Below are 21,581 nucleotides of genomic sequence, written 5' to 3' on the forward strand. Positions count from 1 at the left end.
CTTGCTCATTTGTACGAAAACTCGCAAAAACAAGAATGGTAACAGCCAACAAAGAACCCGCATAGGAATTTAAATCTACTGCCGTTCTCCCTTACATTAAGAGTGTATTAGAGTTTCTTCGCCGCTACCTACAACATCATGGCATATGGACCGTTTTCAAGTCGGACACAACACTTAGGTCTCACTTAGTACGACCTAAAGACGCCCTGGAACCATCAAAACAAGACGGTGTCGTTTAAAAGATCCCATGTGAATGCGGCAAAGTGTATATCGGTGAAACAGGGAGATCAATATGAGAAATGATAAAAGAACATGACAGAGACATCAAGTGACTCTATCGTGAGACAAACAATAAAAATTCATGTCCTACCTCACATGATCTCTGTCAAAATACAAGGTTCTCTCGCTCTGTAACATAGACTGTTGTTCACAACTTGTTGCAGTTAAGTAACGATCGCAATCGAATACAGGCCACAGTAAGGAGTTTCTAAGCTGACGTTTTGAGCGCTAGCCCTTTGTCAGACCGAAGGCATCTAGCCGCTACTTGCTCTAAAGGCCAACGCTCGAAAAATCAGTTTTAGAAACCCTTTACAGAGGATAATTTACGTTATCAACTCAGTTATTGAAACCGAATTATCTTATATTACCCCCAAATGACGAATCAACACAGTTTCTTTAGAAAACACCCCCTTTATTCATCAATCGAATACAGGGTTCTCTCGCGCTCTGCAACTTTGATTGTGGTTCACTGCTTGCTGCAGTTTAATGACGACACAGCAATCAAATACAGGGTTTCTTTGCACTGTGAAATTGATTTTTGTTCAGAACTTGGTGCAGCTAACCAACCAATGCCCATACGTTTCTTACGATCTAATGCAAGCTGAATTGACGAAGTTTACCGCAGGTAGGCAATCAGTAAACAGTAATCTTTTGCGCTTCGTGAATTTCTAATTTCATATGTTGCTCATTGGATTGCCAAAACGAACAATCATTAATCTTCTCTAACATCAAAACGCCTTCGAAACAAGTTACTAAATATGTTCTTCAACGGTGGGTCGTTTTCTGGTTTACATTATTAAAATTTTACAACAACGTTAAATTTTTTCTCGGAATGTTTCAGGGTAAAACCCGATTAAAGAGAAGAGAAATAACAGTGTAAAATGTAATTATAAAAACGAACATTTCTACTGTAGGTGACACTACACTAATGAACTCGTGCATGAAATGTGCAGAATGTCATAAACTTATTCAGTGATTGTACCGTCTGATCTTCCATATTTAACAACAGTACGCTAACTTTAATAAAGGTACCTACTCTTCCCAGACTCCTAATGCCGTGCTAAGGCCTCGGGATTTGCATATTGAATCCCCTCGATACTAGTTCCTATGCTTTGCATATCCACGAATTAAAAAAAGCAAGACCACAGATTTCGGTTGGAGCTTTCAACACAATTAATTTCTCAAACTTATACTCGTTTCATTACGTATACTGGGGGACGAGGCGAAGGGGGAGGGGGGGGAGAGGGACTTGTCGGAGGATTTTGGTTGTGTCACAATTTAATTTACCTGATCCTCCCCCCTCCCCTAAGGCTCCATAGTATTCGAATGCTCCCCTCTGATTGGCAGTCAGTTTACTACAGTCGCCCCCCTTTATACTCTGTTAGCGACGCCTGACCCTTCCCTTATCTGTTCCCCCTGAAAATCATGTGTTACCCCCTGGCTGGCCCCTCGATGACGAGCCTGTTTTCTACATCAACACGTGCACATAAGCAAATGATACCATTTTCGAACCTTAGAGGAAATGCATAGCCTTTCCAACCTATTTTATCAGGCTTGAATTCGCTGATGGCATTTTATCTCACATTTGTATTTAATCTTATTGCGGGACATCTTTTAGTCAGCAATCCAAGGCTGAGTTATTTGAAACAAGATTATTGGTTTGAACTGAAGGTTTCAGGGGCGGAGCCAGGATTTTTCAAATGGGGGGGGGAGGGGGTCACACGGTGTCAAACAGGGTACTCACCTGATTTTCATGTCGACCTCCACACTATGTTTTTTACTCAAAAGACTTACAAAAGGAGGGGGGTCACGGGCACTCCAGGACCCCTCCCCCTTCCCTAACTACGCCCTTAGGTTTATTGTACTCTAAATTGTTCTTTAAAAACCTTTCGGATCAATATCAGTATCTGAGCAACTGCGCACCTACGCCTCCCTTAACCCAACAACAGTCCACTAATAATAAGTCAGGGCAGGAGCCCTTTACCCGGAGCTTCCATACCAATTGTAACCTTGAATCAACCCTGTCCCGTATCTTTCTATTTGTAGAACTAAGATATTGGGGAGGGGTTCTTTAATTTCCCGCGAAAACACGCTGACGTTCGCATAACACCCTACAAAAATGGCGGCCAAAGGCGAAGGCTGACCTCTATTTCTTCTCTGCATGTAACGTAAACAATAGAGGACCACGGCTCTCTTATGATTGGCTACTATGTAAACACCCGCGAAAAACCCCATGGGAGGTGCTTCTAAAAATGAAAAGATACGGGAAAAGGTTGACTCAGAGGGTAAGTATGGAAGATGGAAGCTCCGGGTAATGGTCTCCTGGTCATGGTTAATGTTGGATTAGGCGAAGAGTACGTGCCCAGTTGCAAAGCTACTGAAATTGATCCAATCCTTTTTGCGACTTGCGAATGATATTAGACACATGTCTAATACATCTTAAGAAAAACTGCAGACACTTAAAGGGAAATTGCGGCTTTGTCAATGGATTGATGTCTAGCATTCGATACCGAGATCAATCAATAGATCACTGAGCATTTTCAGTTTTGTTTCACTGTCAAATTGTCCACCTTCTTCTTCATCTGACGTGATGCTTGGTAGAACGCCTTTGTACAGATGAAAGCGAATGTCGTCCACAACAGGGATGGAGTCCGTCTGTTGGCGATCTCGAACAGAAGATGCATCCTCCAGAATCAGCGCATGAAATTCCTCGTTATCAAGAAACTGCAAATTCAAACAGAACAAAAACGATTTTACTTACGTTATATATGAACTGAACATTAGCTAACATCATCAGTATATAGGCATCATAGAATACCCCTCTTCGGAGAGGAGACTCTAATTCCCTTCACCAAGGGTCACCACAACGTCCCCTCACTCCCTCCCCTCCCCCTCCACATTTCGTCAGGCTTCCCTGAAAATTCTTTGGTACCCAGTTTTACGCCTGGATGGATGGAGAGAGATACTGAGGAGAGAAAGTGACGATAAAGCGTCTTGCTCAAGAACATAATACAATAACCACGACCCACGACCCACGACCCACGACCCACGACCAGAATTCAGACTCACTCTTCCTTATACGGAGTCCAGAGCACTTGATTCTTCTTCGACTGCTCCGCTTCTTTGACTGCTCCGCAATAATTATTGGAGGACAGAACTACTCTCGATACGGGGCTGAAGAGCGTGTTTTGTATTAGATTTTATTAGATTTTATTATAGTTAGGAAGATGATAGATATACCTTTATAGATAATTTAACAACTGATGGAAATACCTTGTATAAATAAAGTTATCTTATCTTATCTTATCTTATCTTATCCTCTTCCCAGACTCCTTTAATCGGTGGTTTATCTTTTGCATGACAACTACCGAACGATTTTAGCGTAAAGGACAAAGAAATTGTTACCAGTAATCACTACTTACCATTTCTAGATGTTTACTCATGTATTCACAGCAGTCTACTTCAAGTCTGGGTAGGTTGAAGAGACGCGCCGTCCTTAAAACCGTCAAAACGTTTTCTGTGTCGAGAAACGCGCTAATTACACGTGCACAGAGGCGCTTCAAGCCACTTAGTAGATAGATATCAGCAAAGCAAAGTACGCTGTAAACATTTTCTTCAGTTACCTAGATATAAAAAACAGAATTAAAGCAATAAGTATTGATATCAACGTTTACTGCTGTTTGAATTACTGACGCCTTCATATAAATTTTTCTTTCAGCGACAGTTTTACAGTTTGGCCAATGTAGAACGAGGCTTACCTAAGTCTACAAGCCAATGAGCGAGTTCGCAGTTCATACAAACGACGTAAATTTCTCAGATTTATTACTCTACACACCTTCTCTTGATGTTAACACGCCGAACGGAACTCTAGGAATAAGGCGTTTGAACTCAGCTCACAGGGTTCCGCGCGGCGCGCTAACGTCACCGATTGGTTTTTACTTGCGCGACGGACATCACCAAAAAGGAAGGACTGGTTAAAGTCTAAATCTGTTTAAACAACACTCACCAAAGCTTCATCTTGATAAATGAAAGCTACAACAGCGGCAAACACGTCTGGTGTTACATCATTGAGGTAAACTTCAGGAATAGACGCACTAAATAATTGTTTGCCAGGCGAGGTGGATTCCGAAAAGTGACCGTCTAACAACGCTCGAAAATAGTCGCTCCTTCCGCAGAAAAACACCTTCAGTTAAAAAAAGCTATAGGAGTTAATGTGAGTATTTGATGGTCAATGAGCTTTGTAGCCATAATAATGAACTGTTAAGATATGTAGGAGATTTGAATAAGGAACTAAGATTCACCTCGAACAATAAGGGCGTGGCTACGAGGAAGGGGGTTCCCGACGGGTTATGAACCTCCCTTCCCGATTTCCTTTTTTTGAATAAAACTCTTAGGAAACCCCGTTTGAAAAATCATGCACGTGCTAATGACAAATGGGAAAGGGAGTACCCCTCCCCTACCCCCAACCACCTTGGCTGGACTCTGGGTCGAAAGGTCCGGTTTCGGAACCCGGCCGGGTCACGTGAACATGTTTAAGCGGCTTTTTCCCTAAGCGAGACTTTTCCACTTTTTCCTTCGCAATCATATCACGGCAAAGAAATGAAGTTCCTGATAAATTTAGCAAGGAAGTCATGGACATTGCTACAATTCAGGAATCTTACCTTATGACAGTAGAATCTGTGATTCTCAACGATGAAACACACATCAGAGTACACAGGCGGTTCGTCGCAAACGACTGAAACTAAAATGAAACTCAATGTTACCTACTGCACTCCCCTAAGGGAAGATACCACTTTCTAAATGTTTCTACATCTTTAGGTCGTTCACCTCTGTAGCCGCATTAGCTCTTTAACCCTTCAAGCCCAAAGAGTGACTGGCCTCTATTTTCTCCCCACAGTATCTTACTTAAGTCAAATGTAAAGGTTATGAGAATTAAAGAAATTATCACCAATTTAAGAAGCTCCTGATTTTCCAACAAATTCTCCCTGTCAGAACCATGAGTAATGAATAGAGGGGATTAGGGAGAATATGAATACCAATGTTTCTCGCTCTAGGGCTTATGCAGGAACTGCTTTAAGGGGCTCGAACAACCCCCCGTAGACAGCCACCCATGAGGCACTCGAGGCATTCCCCCTTATTTAAGTGATTTCAGACAATTCTAAAATGGTGTACAGAGAACATTTTCAAAGTTACCGTAAACAAAAATATGGATACAAACCATCGAAAACATCGGAGGATATCTCAAATGGAAACTGCTTTGGGAATTGCTGAAAAGGAAATACAAATTATCTGTAACGTCAAGCCGGGGAAAGTCCAAGTTTTCTTCGTCTTGACTCTACATTTTTGCGTCCGTCCAAGAATACGATATAAGCTCTCCCAGAATTTTATCGGGTATGATTAACAGGGAGGCATTAGAGACGAGTATAATATAAAACGTGGCTAGACAGTAAGGAAATGAAGTACAGGCCTCACACGTTTGGATAACTGATTTCTCGGTAGGAAGTGTCGTATCTACTTCGCGTTTTGTTTTGTTGTTTTTCCTTCCTCTGGCAAAGATGGCTGAACAATTATTAACACTAACAAAGAAGTGGAACCAGACTTAGACAAATGGGCAGAAAGAAAAGCAGAAAGGAAGACAGACAGACAGAGAGGAGATAGACAGACAGATGGACTGACACAGACAGGCAGAGAGATAGGTAGACAGACAGAATGACAAAGACAGAGAGACAGATAAAACAGGCAGAGCGAAAGAGACAAACCGACAGACAGAGTGAAAGACACAGATAGACAGACGGGCGGACAGGCAGAAAGATAGGCAGACAGCGATTAAATCTCACCTGAGACACGAGCGCCGGGGTTAAAGCAGACTCTGCTAGACGGGCGAATGCATCTTGCAAGCTTGTAGATCTGGATTCCGGTTCGATGCTCACTACTGTTATTATTCGAGTATTAGTTTTGGACACTCCTACAGAAAATAACACCACAGTATTACAACCAGTCGTCATTTCCGTTAGAGCGGTGCTAAGTTTCAGACTGATTGACAAACATGGGCCAATATGATATAGGGGCAAATTCAGGGATTGCTGATGGGGGTCCAAACTTTGAGGAGCAGGGAGGGCACGGTTTGGCATGAAGAGTGGCTAGGGGGGGAGGGGGAAGGATAACAGGATGGTTTATGGTGTGAAGTGGAGGGCATGAAGGGTTGACACGAAGAGCGAGGAAAATAATGAAAATAGAGGCATGGGTACCAATAACTTTTTCCATGTGCGGCTGCCGAAGATGCAGTCAGCCGCTGTGCCCGAAAAAGGGATCGAAAGGCGATATCCAAGAAATAGTCATTGGCGACTTTTCCCTTCTCGACAAAAATACTCCAACAAGCGGGTGAAAGGATCAAAATCACGCAAATGTTACAAAAAAGGAAACTATTCTTCGAGATTTTTCCTAACCAAATAATTCAATGCTGTTTAGTCTGATTTCCAGCTGTGTCCTGAGATCCTCCAGTTTACATTGTTTCGCTAGTCGGATGCAGTCGTCAATTTTATCTTTTTCGATGTATACTCGGTCGGTGTACAAGTATTGCAGAATGGCCTGCATAGCCCACAGTTTGACCTGAAAAGACACAATATTCACCATAAGAAAAGGATAGTCAACATTTAGGAAAGCTGTCTTTCAACAAGCGGATAAGCGCTCGGACAAGTGCTCGGACAAGCGCTAGGACAAGCGCTAGGACAAGCGCTCGGACAAGCGCTCGGACAAGCGCTCGGACAAGCGCTCGGACAAGCGCTCGGACAAGCGCTCGGACAAGCGCTCGGACAAGCGCTCGGACAAGCGCTGGGCGTGACTCGCAATTCGCGCCGTCTCGCGCTTGCCTCCGTTAAACTGAAAAATGCATTCCGCAAGCTATTTAGATCTGGAGAATAGAAGCGTCAAAAGAGCTTTCATGACGTTCAGCGCCGATGTTTAGAAACCATTACTTGCCTTTTTTTTTTTTAAAGGGGGGGAAGGATTTTGGGAAGATTACCACATGGTTTTCAGGGGAACAGAGGAAGGATTAGTTGTCGCCTTAAGAGTATAAAGGGAGGACTAGCAAGCAAGCCCTCATTATTAGCGCTTCGGCACAAAACATTTCTTCGCTCGCGGTAAAGTATGAGGTCTTGATCAACACGAGCCTGCGAGAGGTCTGCAAGGGGTCTGGCAATGATAATTAGTGCCAGATTCCCTTCCCAGACTAGTCTCGTCTCCTCCCGTAGGTGGAGAAACACCCGTCCCACAACGCTACTGATAGAGAGAGCTTATACACAGGCTACCTATAAATAAGCTCTCCGTATACACATTTAAGACCATCAATTTTACTCTCAAATACGACTCGATCTTACCAGTTTGTTCTTCAATTCGATGATAGGACGATCACGCCATTTACTCATAAACATTTTGGCGAAATACGAGGAGCGCGCAGACAAAATCAAACGATGAGCAGGTAGAGGAACACCATGGACTATGAAGCATACATCTGCGTACGGCGAGTCCTCTAGACATCTGAAAAACAGGATTAGTTGAGTAAGAACAGTTTTCAAGTGAGTACCGAAAGAAATATATAATTGCTTTGGTTTTACTTAACCTCGCTCTGTGATTGGTCCAGAAAACCGGCGTCACCTTCTCAACCAATCAGATTTAAAAGTAAGAAACAAACGCGACTTAGTCGTTCGCGTTTTCCCGCGTTTCAAGGAGTTCGGTTGTTTTCACTTTAAGTTCTCATTGGCTACCGGTAGTTTATACCTTAGTTTTGATTGGTCGTTGGGATGATTGGTTTTGGTTTTTCGACTTACAACCAACAAATGCTCTATGGAACAATCGCAAACCAAAAGTCGAGTCAGTCAAAGGCAAGCGAGGTAACAACACAATGGAAGTTTAGAAAATTCATAGGTGACAAATTCCTGGCGCAAAAAAGGTGCGCCAGTTTCACAAATGAAGTTTAGCTGATCATGGCGGCCAATCGGTACAAATGTTCTACGGAAACACAGAAAATTTGATTATATAGATACAAACCCCTTGAGCCCAGTAAAATGCGAGAAAATAAGTCGTGATTGGTTTTAGCTGCATCTGATTGGTCGAGGTGCGAGTTCTCTGAGCCAGTCAGAGAGCGCATCAAAGTAAAACCAAAGTAATCCAGTTTTACTTCGAACACTCCATCAATTTTCTTTTTTTAAAGGTACACAGAGAGGAAAAATTATGAACACTTTCTGATGCGTGGGGAAACTCTCCTGAAAATTTCGCTTCGCCTAAAATTCGCCATTCGAATTATTACCTTCTCAGAAATTCCCTGTAGGAATCTCTTCTCATGCCTCATTCGAATCATTACCTTCTCAGAAATTCCCTGTAGGAATCTCTTCTCATGTCTCATTCGCCTAAAATTCGCCATTCGAATTATTACCTTCTCAGAAATTCCCTGTAGGAATCTCTTCTCATGCCTCATTCGAATTATTACCTTCTCAGAAATTCCCTGTAGGAATCTCTTCTCATGTCTCATTCGCCTAAAATTCGCCATTCGAATTATTACCTTCTCAGAAATTCCCTGTAGGAATCTCTTCTCATGCATTCAGATGTAATAGCCTTGTAGCTCTTGAGGAGGCTTCTGATCTTGTCCGTCAACGCTGCATACAAACAACGCTCTCCGTCAAATGTGTTCGGAGCACAACGGGCCCCTAACAGCAGACGAAGAAATGAAGTTATTCACATGCAATTTAAAATATAATAAGCAAAAATAACAGCCGAAACAATTTCTTTCGAAAGAAAAAATAGACCTGGAAAAACGATAGGAAATAGTTTTTGCGCATTTTGGATTAAAATAAAAGGTTTTCAGAACGTTAAATGCAAATGTGATTGTTCTGCCATTTTCAGGTTATCTGGGCAGCAGGTCTTGCTGTAGTCTCGCGAGAATCTTAAGGTTCGCAAGAAGTAATTTTCCTAAATATACTTTGTTGCGAATCTTCTCCACAAACGTTCTTTTCCAAACTGACCAAGGAAAAATTTATAAAAAAAAATAAAAACTATAATAATAGGAATTACAGCGGAGCTCGCAGAGCGTAGCCCCATAATTATACAAAATAGTAGTAACCCATCAAGCCGAAAAAATTTGGATGTACGACCATACGACCGTACGACCACACCAGGTGCTACTTTTAACATGCGTGGTCAACTGTACCGCGGGCACGCCAACGCCACGGCTTTGTTCAGTAGTCCAGTAGCCCACTGGGCTCCGAGTCGGACGACTCGAGTTCTATTCCTGGCCGGAGCAAGGTGTTGTGCCCTTGAGACGTGCGGGAAAAAAATGCGAGTTCCACTTTTAGGCTTGGCTATTAGTGTTATATAAAATGTTGTTGTCCATCGTGGTTTTGTAGATAAATGAACTTTTAAACCTTTGTCTAACGAATTTGAGTCCACACAATTGATAGCCTGACTCTACACCGTGAGGGAAGCAATGAAACGTTCATTTATCAATAATAATAATAATAATAATAATAATAATGACAAACAGGAGTTAAACCAGTTTCAACCGGAATTGACAAAACCGACCGTTTTGTAAGAGGTACTCCACCAACTCATGATGTCCACAGAGACAAGCGTAGTATCTAGGAAATAATAAAACAAAACAAAAAAATGCAAAAAAAACCAATGAGAGAAATGACATCCGTGACTGTCATGTGAGAATCGCATGCAGGTAGCAGACACTGTGTGAATTCTTAATGTTATGCATCAATTTTTTTCCATCTATTCATCTATGGTTGAAGGCGACGGCTTATGAAATCAAAAGAGAAGTGCAGGAGCGTGTAGAAATTTTTCTCATCCCACCCTGTATTGTAAGAAATTATTCCTCTTTGTTCTCATGGGGTATATAACACGTATGAAAATACCAAACATTCTACACATACAGTGGTGTGCTGTCCCAGCAATCTCGAAGATTCAACTCTGTTTCTCCGCTCTCCACAAGATATCTAAACGAGGAAACAAAAACGAAAAAGGTTAAAGTCACGTGAAAAGGCTACAAAACGTAAATCACCTAAGCAGCAGAGACTTATAAATTTCCAGGCATGTCCAGTATACGAGTTGATGTTCTGGCACAGAGGGATAACGTCTACCAGTGGCGTATCTAGACTTTTTTGCGTCTTTACAACCTAACAGAGTTCTCAATTTGGCACGCAAGCTGTTGTGGAAACCCAGTGTTTACACATTTCAATCTCCTTGTTCACTTATGGGAAAGGTATGTTCCCGTATGTATGCGGCAATGCAAATTGAGAAAAAATGGCTTGGAGATCGCTTGAAAAGTGACTAGAAAAACGCTTTACCTGAAAAGCTTTCCAAAATGCTCCAAAAGGCATAAGAGCGTGTTCAAATTTTCAAAAGTTAGGGGAAGGATGCTCCTATTCCGGCCTCCGTTCATACATTACAGTTATGTTCCCCTCAATTCAAATTCGTTCGTACGGGCCCGAAGTTACTAAGCATTTTTAAAACATTTGAAGACAATTTTCGAAAGGTTAGGTCACTTTTTGGAGTCTCAAAACGCGATAAGTGTCACAATTTCAAGTGCATTTTTTTGAAGGCGGAGAGAAAAATTTCATGATTTCAGGAGCATAGTTCTTAAAGCATTAGCTCTCCGTTAAGGTATTTGACCAAAGGTGGATACTACCTTCAATGCAAGCCTTCCAAGAGAATATCAACTGCATATCATGTAGGCCTTATTATCTCAAATAGCCTTGGACTTGCATGCGAGCAGGTTCTAATTTTCGCTGTGACATGGACCGCCAAGAAGTGCACCAAAAGTTTCTAGCATAAATTGTTTCTTATTATGTAATCCATCGATATCCAACCGATCTCCGGTCCCCAGTCCAGTCCACAAGATCGTGACTCAAAATATCTAGGATCTCAGATAGATAATACAGTAGAACCTAGATTTAACGAACCTCTACTCAACGAATCGAAGTTCTCAGTATAACGAACGATACTCTTCAGCCCGGCCAAAGTTACAGTTTAATGTAAGGGAAAGAATTTCGATATAAAGAAAGCACAAAGGTATACTCCGCTACAAGGAACAAATGTCAACACATGACGCACGACAACTACGAAACAGACCAACAAGAATCAAAATCTTTCAAATTTGTAACAATAGGATAACTTTAAATTTAACAGCTCATTATAAATGCCGACACTGACACATTCGACACATCTACGGATCGGCTTTATCCTCTTTGTGTCTGATTATTTTTGAAGGCTTCTTGTAGTAAAAGGTGAAAGAGACGGGAATTTCCAGTTCAATGCCCTTGTTTCTTCGTTTGCCTGTGACTTCCGCTGAAATTTGTCCTCTGTGCTTTAAAAGCAAGGTGCTGTAGCTATGTACAGACCTGTACAGTGTACTGTAGCTTCATATAGATATCAAAGCATTAATGTTATTTACAGTTATCGTTCCGATCCCAAAATGCTGCTGGGTAGCGCGACGTCACACCACACAAAAAAAAACAAAACGAAACAAAAACAACTATTAATCATCCCTCGATATAACGAGTATTTTGGTTGTTTTCCCGCAAATTCGTTAAATCGAACTCTCGATATACCGAACCAATTTGCCCAGTCCGTTGGCACTTCGTTAAATCGAGGTTCAACTAAGCTTAAACAATTAAGCAATATAATCTTTTGCACGTAAGTTGTGTTTAGGCTCTCCGTTTTCAAGCAAGTCGAAAATATTTGTGACAAGTCTAGTATGATAAACGAAAGCCAGTTTCAATGTTTACTTTCTTGTCAAATATATGTATCTTCGTGACTTCTCATGCAGAACACTACAAAGATGCTTATATAATTAATTACAATATTAATATTTATTAATTAATGGTTTAAGTGTAAAAACCCTCATTCCATGGAGGACTTTTTCAAATCACTTATTTTTTAAGCTGTGAAAATTAAAGGCTGGCTTGCAAATTACTTTTGTTGTTGTCTCAGTTGAAAGCTAGCTTTGTCTTCGTTCAGTTGTCTTGCATTTTCTCCGAAATTTGTCGAAATGGCTCGGAAACGCACTGCACTACTTCTCCCGAAGTGTCTAAGTGTCGAGGTGATAAGACTGCAAAGCTCCCGAGGAACACATCATTTGTCAAAAGAGACGAGTTTTAGTAACCTTTAGAAACGGATTTTACCGACTGTTTGAAAGCAACACTTTTAAACACAACTGAAAGATGCATCGCGTTAAAATTTTGTTTTTGTTATGGTTTTTTTATTTCGTTTCGATCAGCTAAAAAAAATTGAACAGGCTTTCTTCGAAAAAAACTGCCTTTATTGGTAGAAAACCTGAAAAGAATTTCAGGTCATTTTGAACTGACCATCTGCAACGTTCCATATATCAAACTTATCAAACTTAAAGAAGTTGAAAATCAGCTGCAGTACGGGTGAAGCAGATGCTCTCACTTGCCTCTAGCGAATTTTAAATTCATATCGGGCGCTTGCTACCAGCTGTTACCATTTTTCGGCAATTTTTGCCAGGATATTGAAAGATAACGGTTACTTACATCATTCCTTGGATACAATTTGCGCTCAACCAAGTTGTGAGTTTGAAATGTACGCAAATTTCAACGAGCGTGAATTGTACAACGTCTGAACATGTACATATCTAACTTCGAATCACTAACACAAAAAAATGCACTCATGTTCCTTTAGGATTTCTTACCTGACTCGATCGAGGTCACCTCGACGGCAACTTTGGAAAAGATCCATCGCAAACAATAGTTTTGGACCGAATGGGCCGAATTACAGTTATTCCTCCAAAGCTGCTAAAATGGTTTGTTGTGATCGAAGTTTGTTTACACTTTTTGCGCATGACACATGGATCCGCTGACCCGATCAAAAGTTCTAAGATATATGAAGTTAATTGACTGTAGTAATGGTGAGAATTTTGACGGGATTTTGACTGAGAAATGCTAGAATTTGCTCGTTTAGAATGCCAAAACGCAACAACAGAGTTTCGAAAGAATCTGATAGAGAAAGAAGACCTCCAGAATTGACGCTAGCAAGCTTTCTGAGCGGTTCCTTGGCTTCACAAACTTCAGTTGTTAGCGAAGGAGCTTCTTCCGCAGATCAACTGGATTTTGTAGGAACGAGGTCAACTTCAAAAGAGGAGGAAAAAACAAACGAAACTATTGGATTTGCCGTCAAACGCACAAAGAAAGGGAAGATTCCAATTTCGTACGAAAATCGCGCCAAAGGGAAGAAGGTCACAGTTGTAAGTAACGTTACCGGCGATCCTGGCATTTTATTACAAGAACTTAAGAAGAAAATCGGAGCTGGTGGAGTCGTTAGAGGGGAGACTGTGGAGATACAGGGAGATCATCAAGTTTTGGTGGAGAAGTTTTTAACTGGCCATCCCTGTTTGAAATAGAAGCCTTTATTAGAGAGTACAAAAATTTCCTGTCCCCCTACCCGCTGGAGAACATTTCTATCTACCCACAGATCCATGCGCGTCAAAACTCAAGATGGCTGCCGACATGACTTAACAAATTTTGGACGATTTTGCGCGAAATTTGGTTGCATTTGATTGAAATGAAACTGAGAGCTGTCTTGAATAAGCGTAGAGAAGTGCTCGAATTGTCAGGAGATGCAATAACCTTGAGTCACTGTCGCCAAGCTGTCCAAAGAAAATTTGGTTTGAGGTAATGACGACACAAGTGCACTGCATTATCTTTTTTTATTATTTGTTTTGAATATTCAGTAATTTCTAATTCTTGTTGAAATTTTCAGAGAAAACAGTTTTAATCTGAGCCTGAATGGGAAAGATATTTTAGAGAATGACTCTGTACTCCTCAGAGACCTGGGAATAGTGAATGGTGACTTGATCCACGTTCTGCTCAACAACGATGAGGAAGAAATAACATCAGATAACCTTAGTGCTCCTGGTTCTTCAAGATCTACTGTGCATAGTACTCCTACACCCTCCTTTCACTCCACAGAACCGGTAGCTGGTCCATCCCAGGTAAAGTGATTTGTTTTAACTCTTTCACTCCCAAGATTTCATTAGTTATTCTCCTTACTGTGAGCCATACAATAATCTTATGATCAATATTAGTTCAGAGAAATTGGTATTGGATCAACCCTTAGCCCTTTAATTTTAGTTTTCTTTATTCTCATCACTTATCTGCTTGATATTGTATTGATATTGTAAGGAGAAATGCTGTTTTGGTCAGTCACAAGAGTTAACTATAAAGGGTTAACCCTTAAAATCCAAGCACAGGCAGTTCCTACCTAACCCTTCATCAACAAATACATTCCAAGTTGTCTTGCTTTGTTTGCTGGAAGGTCAATTCCTTTTGAAATGTAGAACAAGATCAACCAAGCAGCAGATTTGTTTCCATTAGTTCAACCCTTTACTCTCAGAAGTGATTAACATATATTTTCCCCATAATATCCATACATGATCCAGCAAACAGGTCATGAGATTACTTAGACTTATCAGGTTTAAGTTGTTACATTGATCCAACACCAACTTCTCATAACTAATTTACAAAGAAATGAGTAGTAGAAACAGGGGAGAATTTACAATCAGAACTTGGGAGTTAAAGGGTTAAAAATGTATTTATTTTTTCAAAATTTTTTTTTTTGCGCCATTAATGTAGGCATCAAAGTATTTTCTTGAATTTTTCCTACCTGTTTTTATTATCTATATGGGCATTAGGTGAGGTCAGTGTTGTCTACACATGGAAAACAACATGATGAACAGAGTAAAGAAAAAACCAGAGAGGCAGAAACTGAAAATGTTCAACATCATCCAGGGTCTTTTTCATCTGTGTCAAGTGCAGGATCTGTGTCATCCATCAGATCTCTGGTTCTTTGTCGGGAAGGAATTCCACCTATGTTAGAAGACTTATATAGAGCTACAGGGGTTGGAACCATTCACCAGGCTGCATGGGTTGTTATTCGTGTTTTGATGTTAGAGACTGGTTTTATCTGTGGGTTAGAGGTAAGTTGTAATTGCATTTCAGATCAAATGCAACCCTTGGTTAAATGTGGTTTCTATAAATTACCGTATCATTATTTGTGGAATGATCTTCCGGGCTCTATCAGAAACACCCAATCTTTAAATAAGTTTAAGAAGGCCATTAAAACTTTTTTATTTGCCAAAGCTTTTTAATTCTTTGTATCTAATTTCATATTTTTACATCTTCTTAGTGATCATTTTTATTTATTTATTTATTTATTTAATTTTTTTTTTATTATTTTTTTTTTAGTTTTTAGTATCTATGTAGGGGTTGAGTTTTTAGCATTTAATTGTGATGCGCAATTGAAAATTCTTATATTGATAATTGTGCAATATAAGTCTATAAATTATTAACTTGTTATTTATTATTATTATTATTATTATTATTTGAAATGTGATGGCTCAATGGTAATGGGTGGAGAGGTTCCTGTTTGACGCCTGACTGGATCATTGTGTTGTGCTGTGTTCTTGGGCAAAACAGTTTACTTTTTAAGTAATTTGGTATTAGGAACTCAGGTGCTAATGTAAATTGGCCAATGTAAAGATTTTCAAAGCTGACATTTTGAGCATTACGCCCTCGTCAGAGCAAATAGAGAAACTCTTTATGTTGGCCAATTTATGTTATCAACTCACCTGATAACACTAAATTACGCTGTTAACAAACCAACAATCAAAGCAAAAAACAAGTAAAAACAATAAGATGTAAAGATATATACCCTTGCCTATCATCTCTGCTATGCCTGGACAAAAATATTTACAAAGCCTTGTGTACAATGCAGAAAAACCTTACAGATTCTATGGACTCTGTAAATCTACATTCACACCCTTTTGCATCAACAGAGAATCTGAACTCACAATGTGCACTAAGAATTAACTCAGACAGCAGTTACACCAACAGTCTGTCATGTAAGAGAAACTAAAGCTTCTTTGGGCATTAATCCTCAGGAACCAACAGACATGGGGAAAGTGGAGAAACTGAACAGAGATGAACCCTCTAAGGCATGGAAGACAGGTGGTGTTGTTAAAGTGATGTACACACATTCATCTTGTCCTGGTTTAACCTGCTCCCTGACGTGCACCTCTCTTGGTCCATACATGATGCTACATGGTGAGCAGTCATCATTGTTGAATATTGTTGTCAGTGTACAGATATACAATCAAATATTTTCTTTCTTGCTCTTAGGTCACACTAATTCAGTTGCAAAAAGTGACATTTATCAATGCAAGTTACAACCAACTGACTTTGTTAGGGGAAATGTGGATCTCAAAACAAGTGGTGAGTGCTAATATACATAAGGTACTACTGGCAGTGATGTTGTGAATAGATCAGTATCAGTGCTCCAAGGTGAAAGCCTTTTGAGGCCCATGCTAGCTAGAAAAATTGGGCTTCTAAATTTACAATGCTAGTCAACTTGAGTTCAGTGATCATCTAGCAAGTTGTGATGTTTTATATCCTAGTTTTTGTGCTCAAAGTAAGATAAACATTTTCATAAAATATCACTCATACTCAGTTGCTTTCTTTTATGAAAATTTGCCCCTTTTTCCTTGGATATGAAGAGAGGATTTGGCAAAGAATTACGAAATTCAGTTTCCTGATTTGTTATAATAGCACAAATAGGGAAACTTAGTATTTTACAGTCAGTGATAATTTCCCTTTTTTTTAATATTCTCTACAGGAGCCTTGTCAGTGTATTATAACCTTCATCGGCTGTCAAGGTTATTTAAGGATCAAGTTGCTTATCCATTGTTGTCCTTTATGAGAGCTGGTGAGGCAGTTTTCCTGTTTCAGTGGTTGGTTTTGTGAGGTTAATCTTTTAACTTCGAATAGTGATTGACATTTAACTTCTCACTGTAACATGCATATGTCATCCAGCTAACAGGTTATGAGAATACTCCAACTTATCAGGTAGAAATTGTTGTCTTGATCTGATACCAAATTCTCATAACTAATTTACTTGGAAATGTGTAGCAGCTAGAAGGGAGAATTTACAATCAGATTTAGAGAGTTAAAGGGTGAATATTGATTCCTAAACTTCATAAATAAATTCATGTACATCGATACAGTTGTATGTGCTTAATGCACTAAAAAACTCATGCAAGGTGCAAATGAAATGCTTGAAAGAACAACTGGCAAGTGAGATTCAAGTTTAGAACCTAAAGATACAAATGGCTCACTTAGGAGTTGCCATTTCTACCGAAAGAAATGATCAACAAATGGTTTCAATTTGTTTGATCTTTATTTATTGAAGGTTTTTAGGTGCTTTTTGAGACCTTACACAACCCAGTGCACTCCCTCTGAAGGCAGTGCTCCTGTATATATGCCGCACCCACAGTTTTCAGCTCAATGCAGCTTTTACAAAAAATTTTTATGGTATTTTATGAACAATTTTATAGTAAGTTATAATTAAAAAAATATCTTCATGATTAGGATCTTATTTCACTCTAATTGTTAATGAGGTATCATAGATATCACTAAGTCTTCTTTTTGTAGTTTTGATGATGTGACAAATTTGATGTAGCTTAAAATCGTTTCAAGCTTTCTTATTTATTTCTGTCATGTTATTATTTTACAGCTCTAGGACTACCACAATTATGTGGTTTTATGGCTGTACCTGCAGAAGTTAAGGTACGCAAAATATTTTTTCTTTTTTAGTAGTTTGTCAATCTTTAAGTAAAGTGTAGCTCTAATGATATCTTTGACATGGCAAGAGACAAGTAGAAAATTTTTATCGGGCTAAGGTCATGATCTTGTGGTAGGATTGGTGGATTTCTCTCCATGCTGTTTGTGTGCCCTTTGGGATGAGATTTACAGTAAATGTCAGGCATTGAACTCTAGAGCTTACATGCTTCTGAAAATTACAACATTGCTTGATCAATATGGCAATTTATGCAGAAACTAAAACATATACTTTGTTCTTCTCATGATTTCCTCATTTAAAACATTTTTTTTTCCCTTTCAGCTGATGATTCTTGGATATCTTCCAGTTCAGAGCATTATAAATGTTTCTTGCGCTTGCAGGGAACTGAGATCTCTTTCAAGTGATTCCACATTATGGCAGCACCTTGTGTTGAGAGATTTTGGTAAGATGCAGCTTGAGATAAAAATTGGGTGTCTTTGTCCCCCTTCCTTCAAAGAAGGTCACAAGGGAGTGATCTCCAACTAAAGAAGCTCTTGATTTTCAAACAAATTCTCCTTGTCAGCGCTTTAGGAATTTTATAGACAACAACAGGGAGAATGTGCATACCTATTATGGGGTGTAAATAGTTAACAACATTCAGAGCAGACATAGCAGTAAGGATTGCTATGACTTTGCTGTACTTCCCTTTATGAAAACTCACACCATCTTCTCAATCAATCAGATTCAAACTAAAACCTTATTAGTTCCTTGAGGAAATATCTTCACCTCTGATAAGTGGTTGTGAATACTTTGTTTTTGGTTCAAACGTAATCAAACTATGCCCCACATCTTGATTTTAGATGCAAATGTTAAGGAACAAACCAGAAGCTGGAAGGCAGTAAGTACTTTGTATTCACCCGTTAACTCCTAGAGTTGATTTACATGTAACTTCTCCCTATAATATATGTACACTATCCAGCAAATAAGTAATGAGAATAATCAAAATTATCAGGTAGAAGCTGTTATCTTGATCTAAAACCAAATTCTCATAACTAATTTAAAAGGAAATATGTAGCAGATAGAGGGGAGAATAAGCAATCAGATCTTGGGAGTGAAAGGGTTTACTCCATGTTCTCCAAACTATGAGTGATTGTTGAAAATTATAACCAATTTTATTATATCTCTCAGTTAATATGTGGGCTATGATTGGTCAATTTAGCAGGCTGTATGTCACTGTACAGCTCACTAAATTAAGAAGTTTGTTTTGATTTACCATATTTTAACCCAGAGATATAATAAACATCTTGCTAGCTTTGATTTCTTGGTCTCTACTGTAAGTTACAGAACCTTGTTTCTTTGTTAGCACCATGGTTTGTTGTCATTTGTACGTTCCGAAAAGTGTGTGTATCCCAAAAGTCCTGTAAGGTTCAGCACCGGTAGTAGTTTTCACAACTCAAAAGCTAATAAATGATGAAAAAGCAGACAGAATGAATGCAAGCCTAGTGGGAAAACTTAATTCTTCTGAAGCTTTTCTCACTTCATTGCACATTCAGTGTCTTGGAATATTGCTACTCCCCTTGGATGGGAAGCTAGTCAATCGCAGGATTCCTCCCAGCATTTCATATCATTTCAGCAGTTCACTGGTAGCCATTTAAACTCACGGGTAGAGAGAGAGAGGTTCTTTAAGTGTTCAATGTCGTGCCCAGTCACACAACATAATGACTCAACCAGGTCCTGAGTCAAAAACTTTTGTTAAGAAGACCTGTTCACTAATCTATGCACTACCAACTGTGTCTCCCACAAACAAAACAAAGGAAGTGATAGATTTTTTCATGAAAAGTGTATCATTAATTTGACTTTTATTGATTCTTGCAGACATACATTCATTTTTACAAACAAAGGAAAACCCAGGAGCAAATGAGGATGCAAGTTATGGTACCGCCTCATGGAATATACCCACCTGATTATGGTTTAGGTGCACAGCGTTACAGGGGGGACACATTTCCACCCGGTATAATAGGTAGGTGGAACACTTTGTGCCACTTTTACAGCACTTTTTATGCTGGTTTTGGTAACCAGACATGCAAAAGGAAAATTCAAATACTAGGAATAAAAACAACACCCATCAAATGGCAATAGCTAAACAGCTACATTAAAAAAATTCATTTTTTTTGTGTGGTATTTGATCTATTTTTTTTAGTTAAGGCTATGAATTTGCTGCTTAACTCTTCAATTCCTATGAGTGACCAAAACTGAACTGAAACTGAACTAACATTATCAATACAATAGCAAGCAGACAAGTGATGAGAATAATAAAAAATGAGTCCAATCAGGGAATTATTAGTTGATCCAATACCAAATTCTCTGAACTAACATCATAAGAATTCTATGAGAGGCTGTGAGGGGAATTACTTACAAGACCTTGAGAGTGAAAGGTTTTTTGAGGTTAAGTTGCCCATTTGGCATCCCGCTCAGTTTGGCCATCAGGTAGTTTGCTTAAATGTTGTTACTGCCTAGTGCTGAAAATGAGTCTCTGAGGCTCTGATTTGACTTGTTGCTCTTGGTACTAAAGTCTCATTTCTTTTAGGTGGGCACAGAGATCTTTTTCCAAATCTGCCATTTATGCCTGGTGGCATTAATCCAACACCTGGCATCTCACCAGGGACTGGTTTGCCACGACCTCGATTTGACCCTTTTGGACCCTTACCAGACATAAATCAGAATCCTGGGCCATCACGACAAGGGAGACATCCAGATCGACACTTTAATCCTTCAAGAGGCTTCCCTCCTGGATTCTTGTAGAGTGACACTATTGGGTGCATTCTCTTGAAAAAAAAAATTACACACAAAACCACTATGGCAATGTTCAGTACATTCTTATCATTCCTTGTGTCATCAGTGTGGAGCTGTGTGTCACAACAAATCATTTCCAGTTCTGTCGGATAATTGTCACACATTAGGGATTTAGAGCAGTCATGACACAATGCTGAGAAAGACATTGATTTAAAAGGGAGTAATGTATTTTGTTAAAATTTTGCAAAAAGATGGATGTGTTTACCACTCTCTTACAGAACCACACCTCAATCTTAGCATTCCAAATGGAAACGTAAGGAATTTCTGTTCTCAGGCTATGCAGATTTTGGTTATTTCACATTGTTGTTTTGTAGGGGACAGCCATGAAATGTAAAAGTTTTCAAGTGCATAGGTGGAGCCATTGTTATATGCCAATTAGATCCTTTGTTTTGCAATATCCTCAATGCCATTGCTGTCATCGTTTGCTTGAGCTCCCTTCTGTGTTTCTTAGTGTGGCATTCAAGCTTTGTTACTTTTTCAAAATTAGTCATCTCTTGACTAATAGGTCTTCCCAATTTTAGCATCAAAGGGAAATATTGGTTGACAGATTTAAAAAACATTCTTGGAGAGAAATATTATCCTATATATGACACCAATGTAGTTGTCTCAGGAACATCACCATGGTTACACCGAGGAATAGGCAGCTGTGCTTACTCTTAGCAGTACATTCCTAGATCATAAAAATGAGTTATGCCATAGGACCTTGTGTCATCCTTCTCAGATGATTTAGAGCTTTCTTAACGAAGATTTCAAACCTGAGGTTACAAATAAAATGTTTTTATTTAATTAAATGTTAAATTCTGTGAGTCATTGTTTTGTCACCA

General features: G+C 39.4%; 3 protein-coding genes across 3 annotated transcripts; 2 read left to right on the forward strand and 1 right to left on the reverse strand.

Annotated features, from left to right (window-relative positions):
- Positions 1-670: 670 nt before the first annotated feature.
- LOC113673008 (ankyrin repeat and BTB/POZ domain-containing protein 1) lies at positions 671-13,133 on the reverse strand. The gene is made up of 12 exons (XM_089206357.1): positions 12,986-13,133; positions 10,209-10,271; positions 9,853-9,908; positions 8,837-8,981; positions 7,656-7,815; positions 6,726-6,888; positions 6,117-6,244; positions 5,498-5,546; positions 4,941-5,020; positions 4,286-4,462; positions 3,702-3,902; positions 671-3,003 (listed from the first exon to the last, which is right to left on the reverse strand). Exons 1-12 carry the CDS (start codon positions 13,030-13,032, stop codon positions 2,776-2,778), a joined length of 1,497 nt encoding a protein of 498 aa, XP_089062483.1. The 5' UTR covers positions 13,033-13,133; the 3' UTR covers positions 671-2,775.
- Positions 13,134-13,148: 15 nt separating this feature from the next.
- LOC113673005 (F-box only protein 7) lies at positions 13,149-21,555 on the forward strand. Its single transcript, XM_089206358.1, has 11 exons — positions 13,149-13,964; positions 14,053-14,284; positions 14,984-15,268; positions 16,232-16,394; positions 16,470-16,562; positions 16,963-17,052; positions 17,860-17,912; positions 18,247-18,367; positions 18,765-18,802; positions 19,780-19,924; positions 20,492-21,555. Exons 1-11 carry the CDS (start codon positions 13,855-13,857, stop codon positions 20,704-20,706), a joined length of 1,545 nt encoding a protein of 514 aa, XP_089062484.1. The 5' UTR covers positions 13,149-13,854; the 3' UTR covers positions 20,707-21,555.
- On the forward strand, positions 13,256-13,964 carry LOC113673011 (uncharacterized). The gene has a single exon (XM_027189359.2). It carries the CDS (start codon positions 13,256-13,258, stop codon positions 13,691-13,693), a length of 438 nt encoding a protein of 145 aa, XP_027045160.2. The 3' UTR covers positions 13,694-13,964.
- Positions 21,556-21,581: the final 26 nt, after the last annotated feature.

Source organism: Pocillopora damicornis, chromosome 5 (genome assembly GCF_964200805.1).
Source record: "Pocillopora damicornis chromosome 5, jaPocDami1.2, whole genome shotgun sequence".
NCBI lineage: Eukaryota > Metazoa > Cnidaria > Anthozoa > Scleractinia > Pocilloporidae > Pocillopora > Pocillopora damicornis.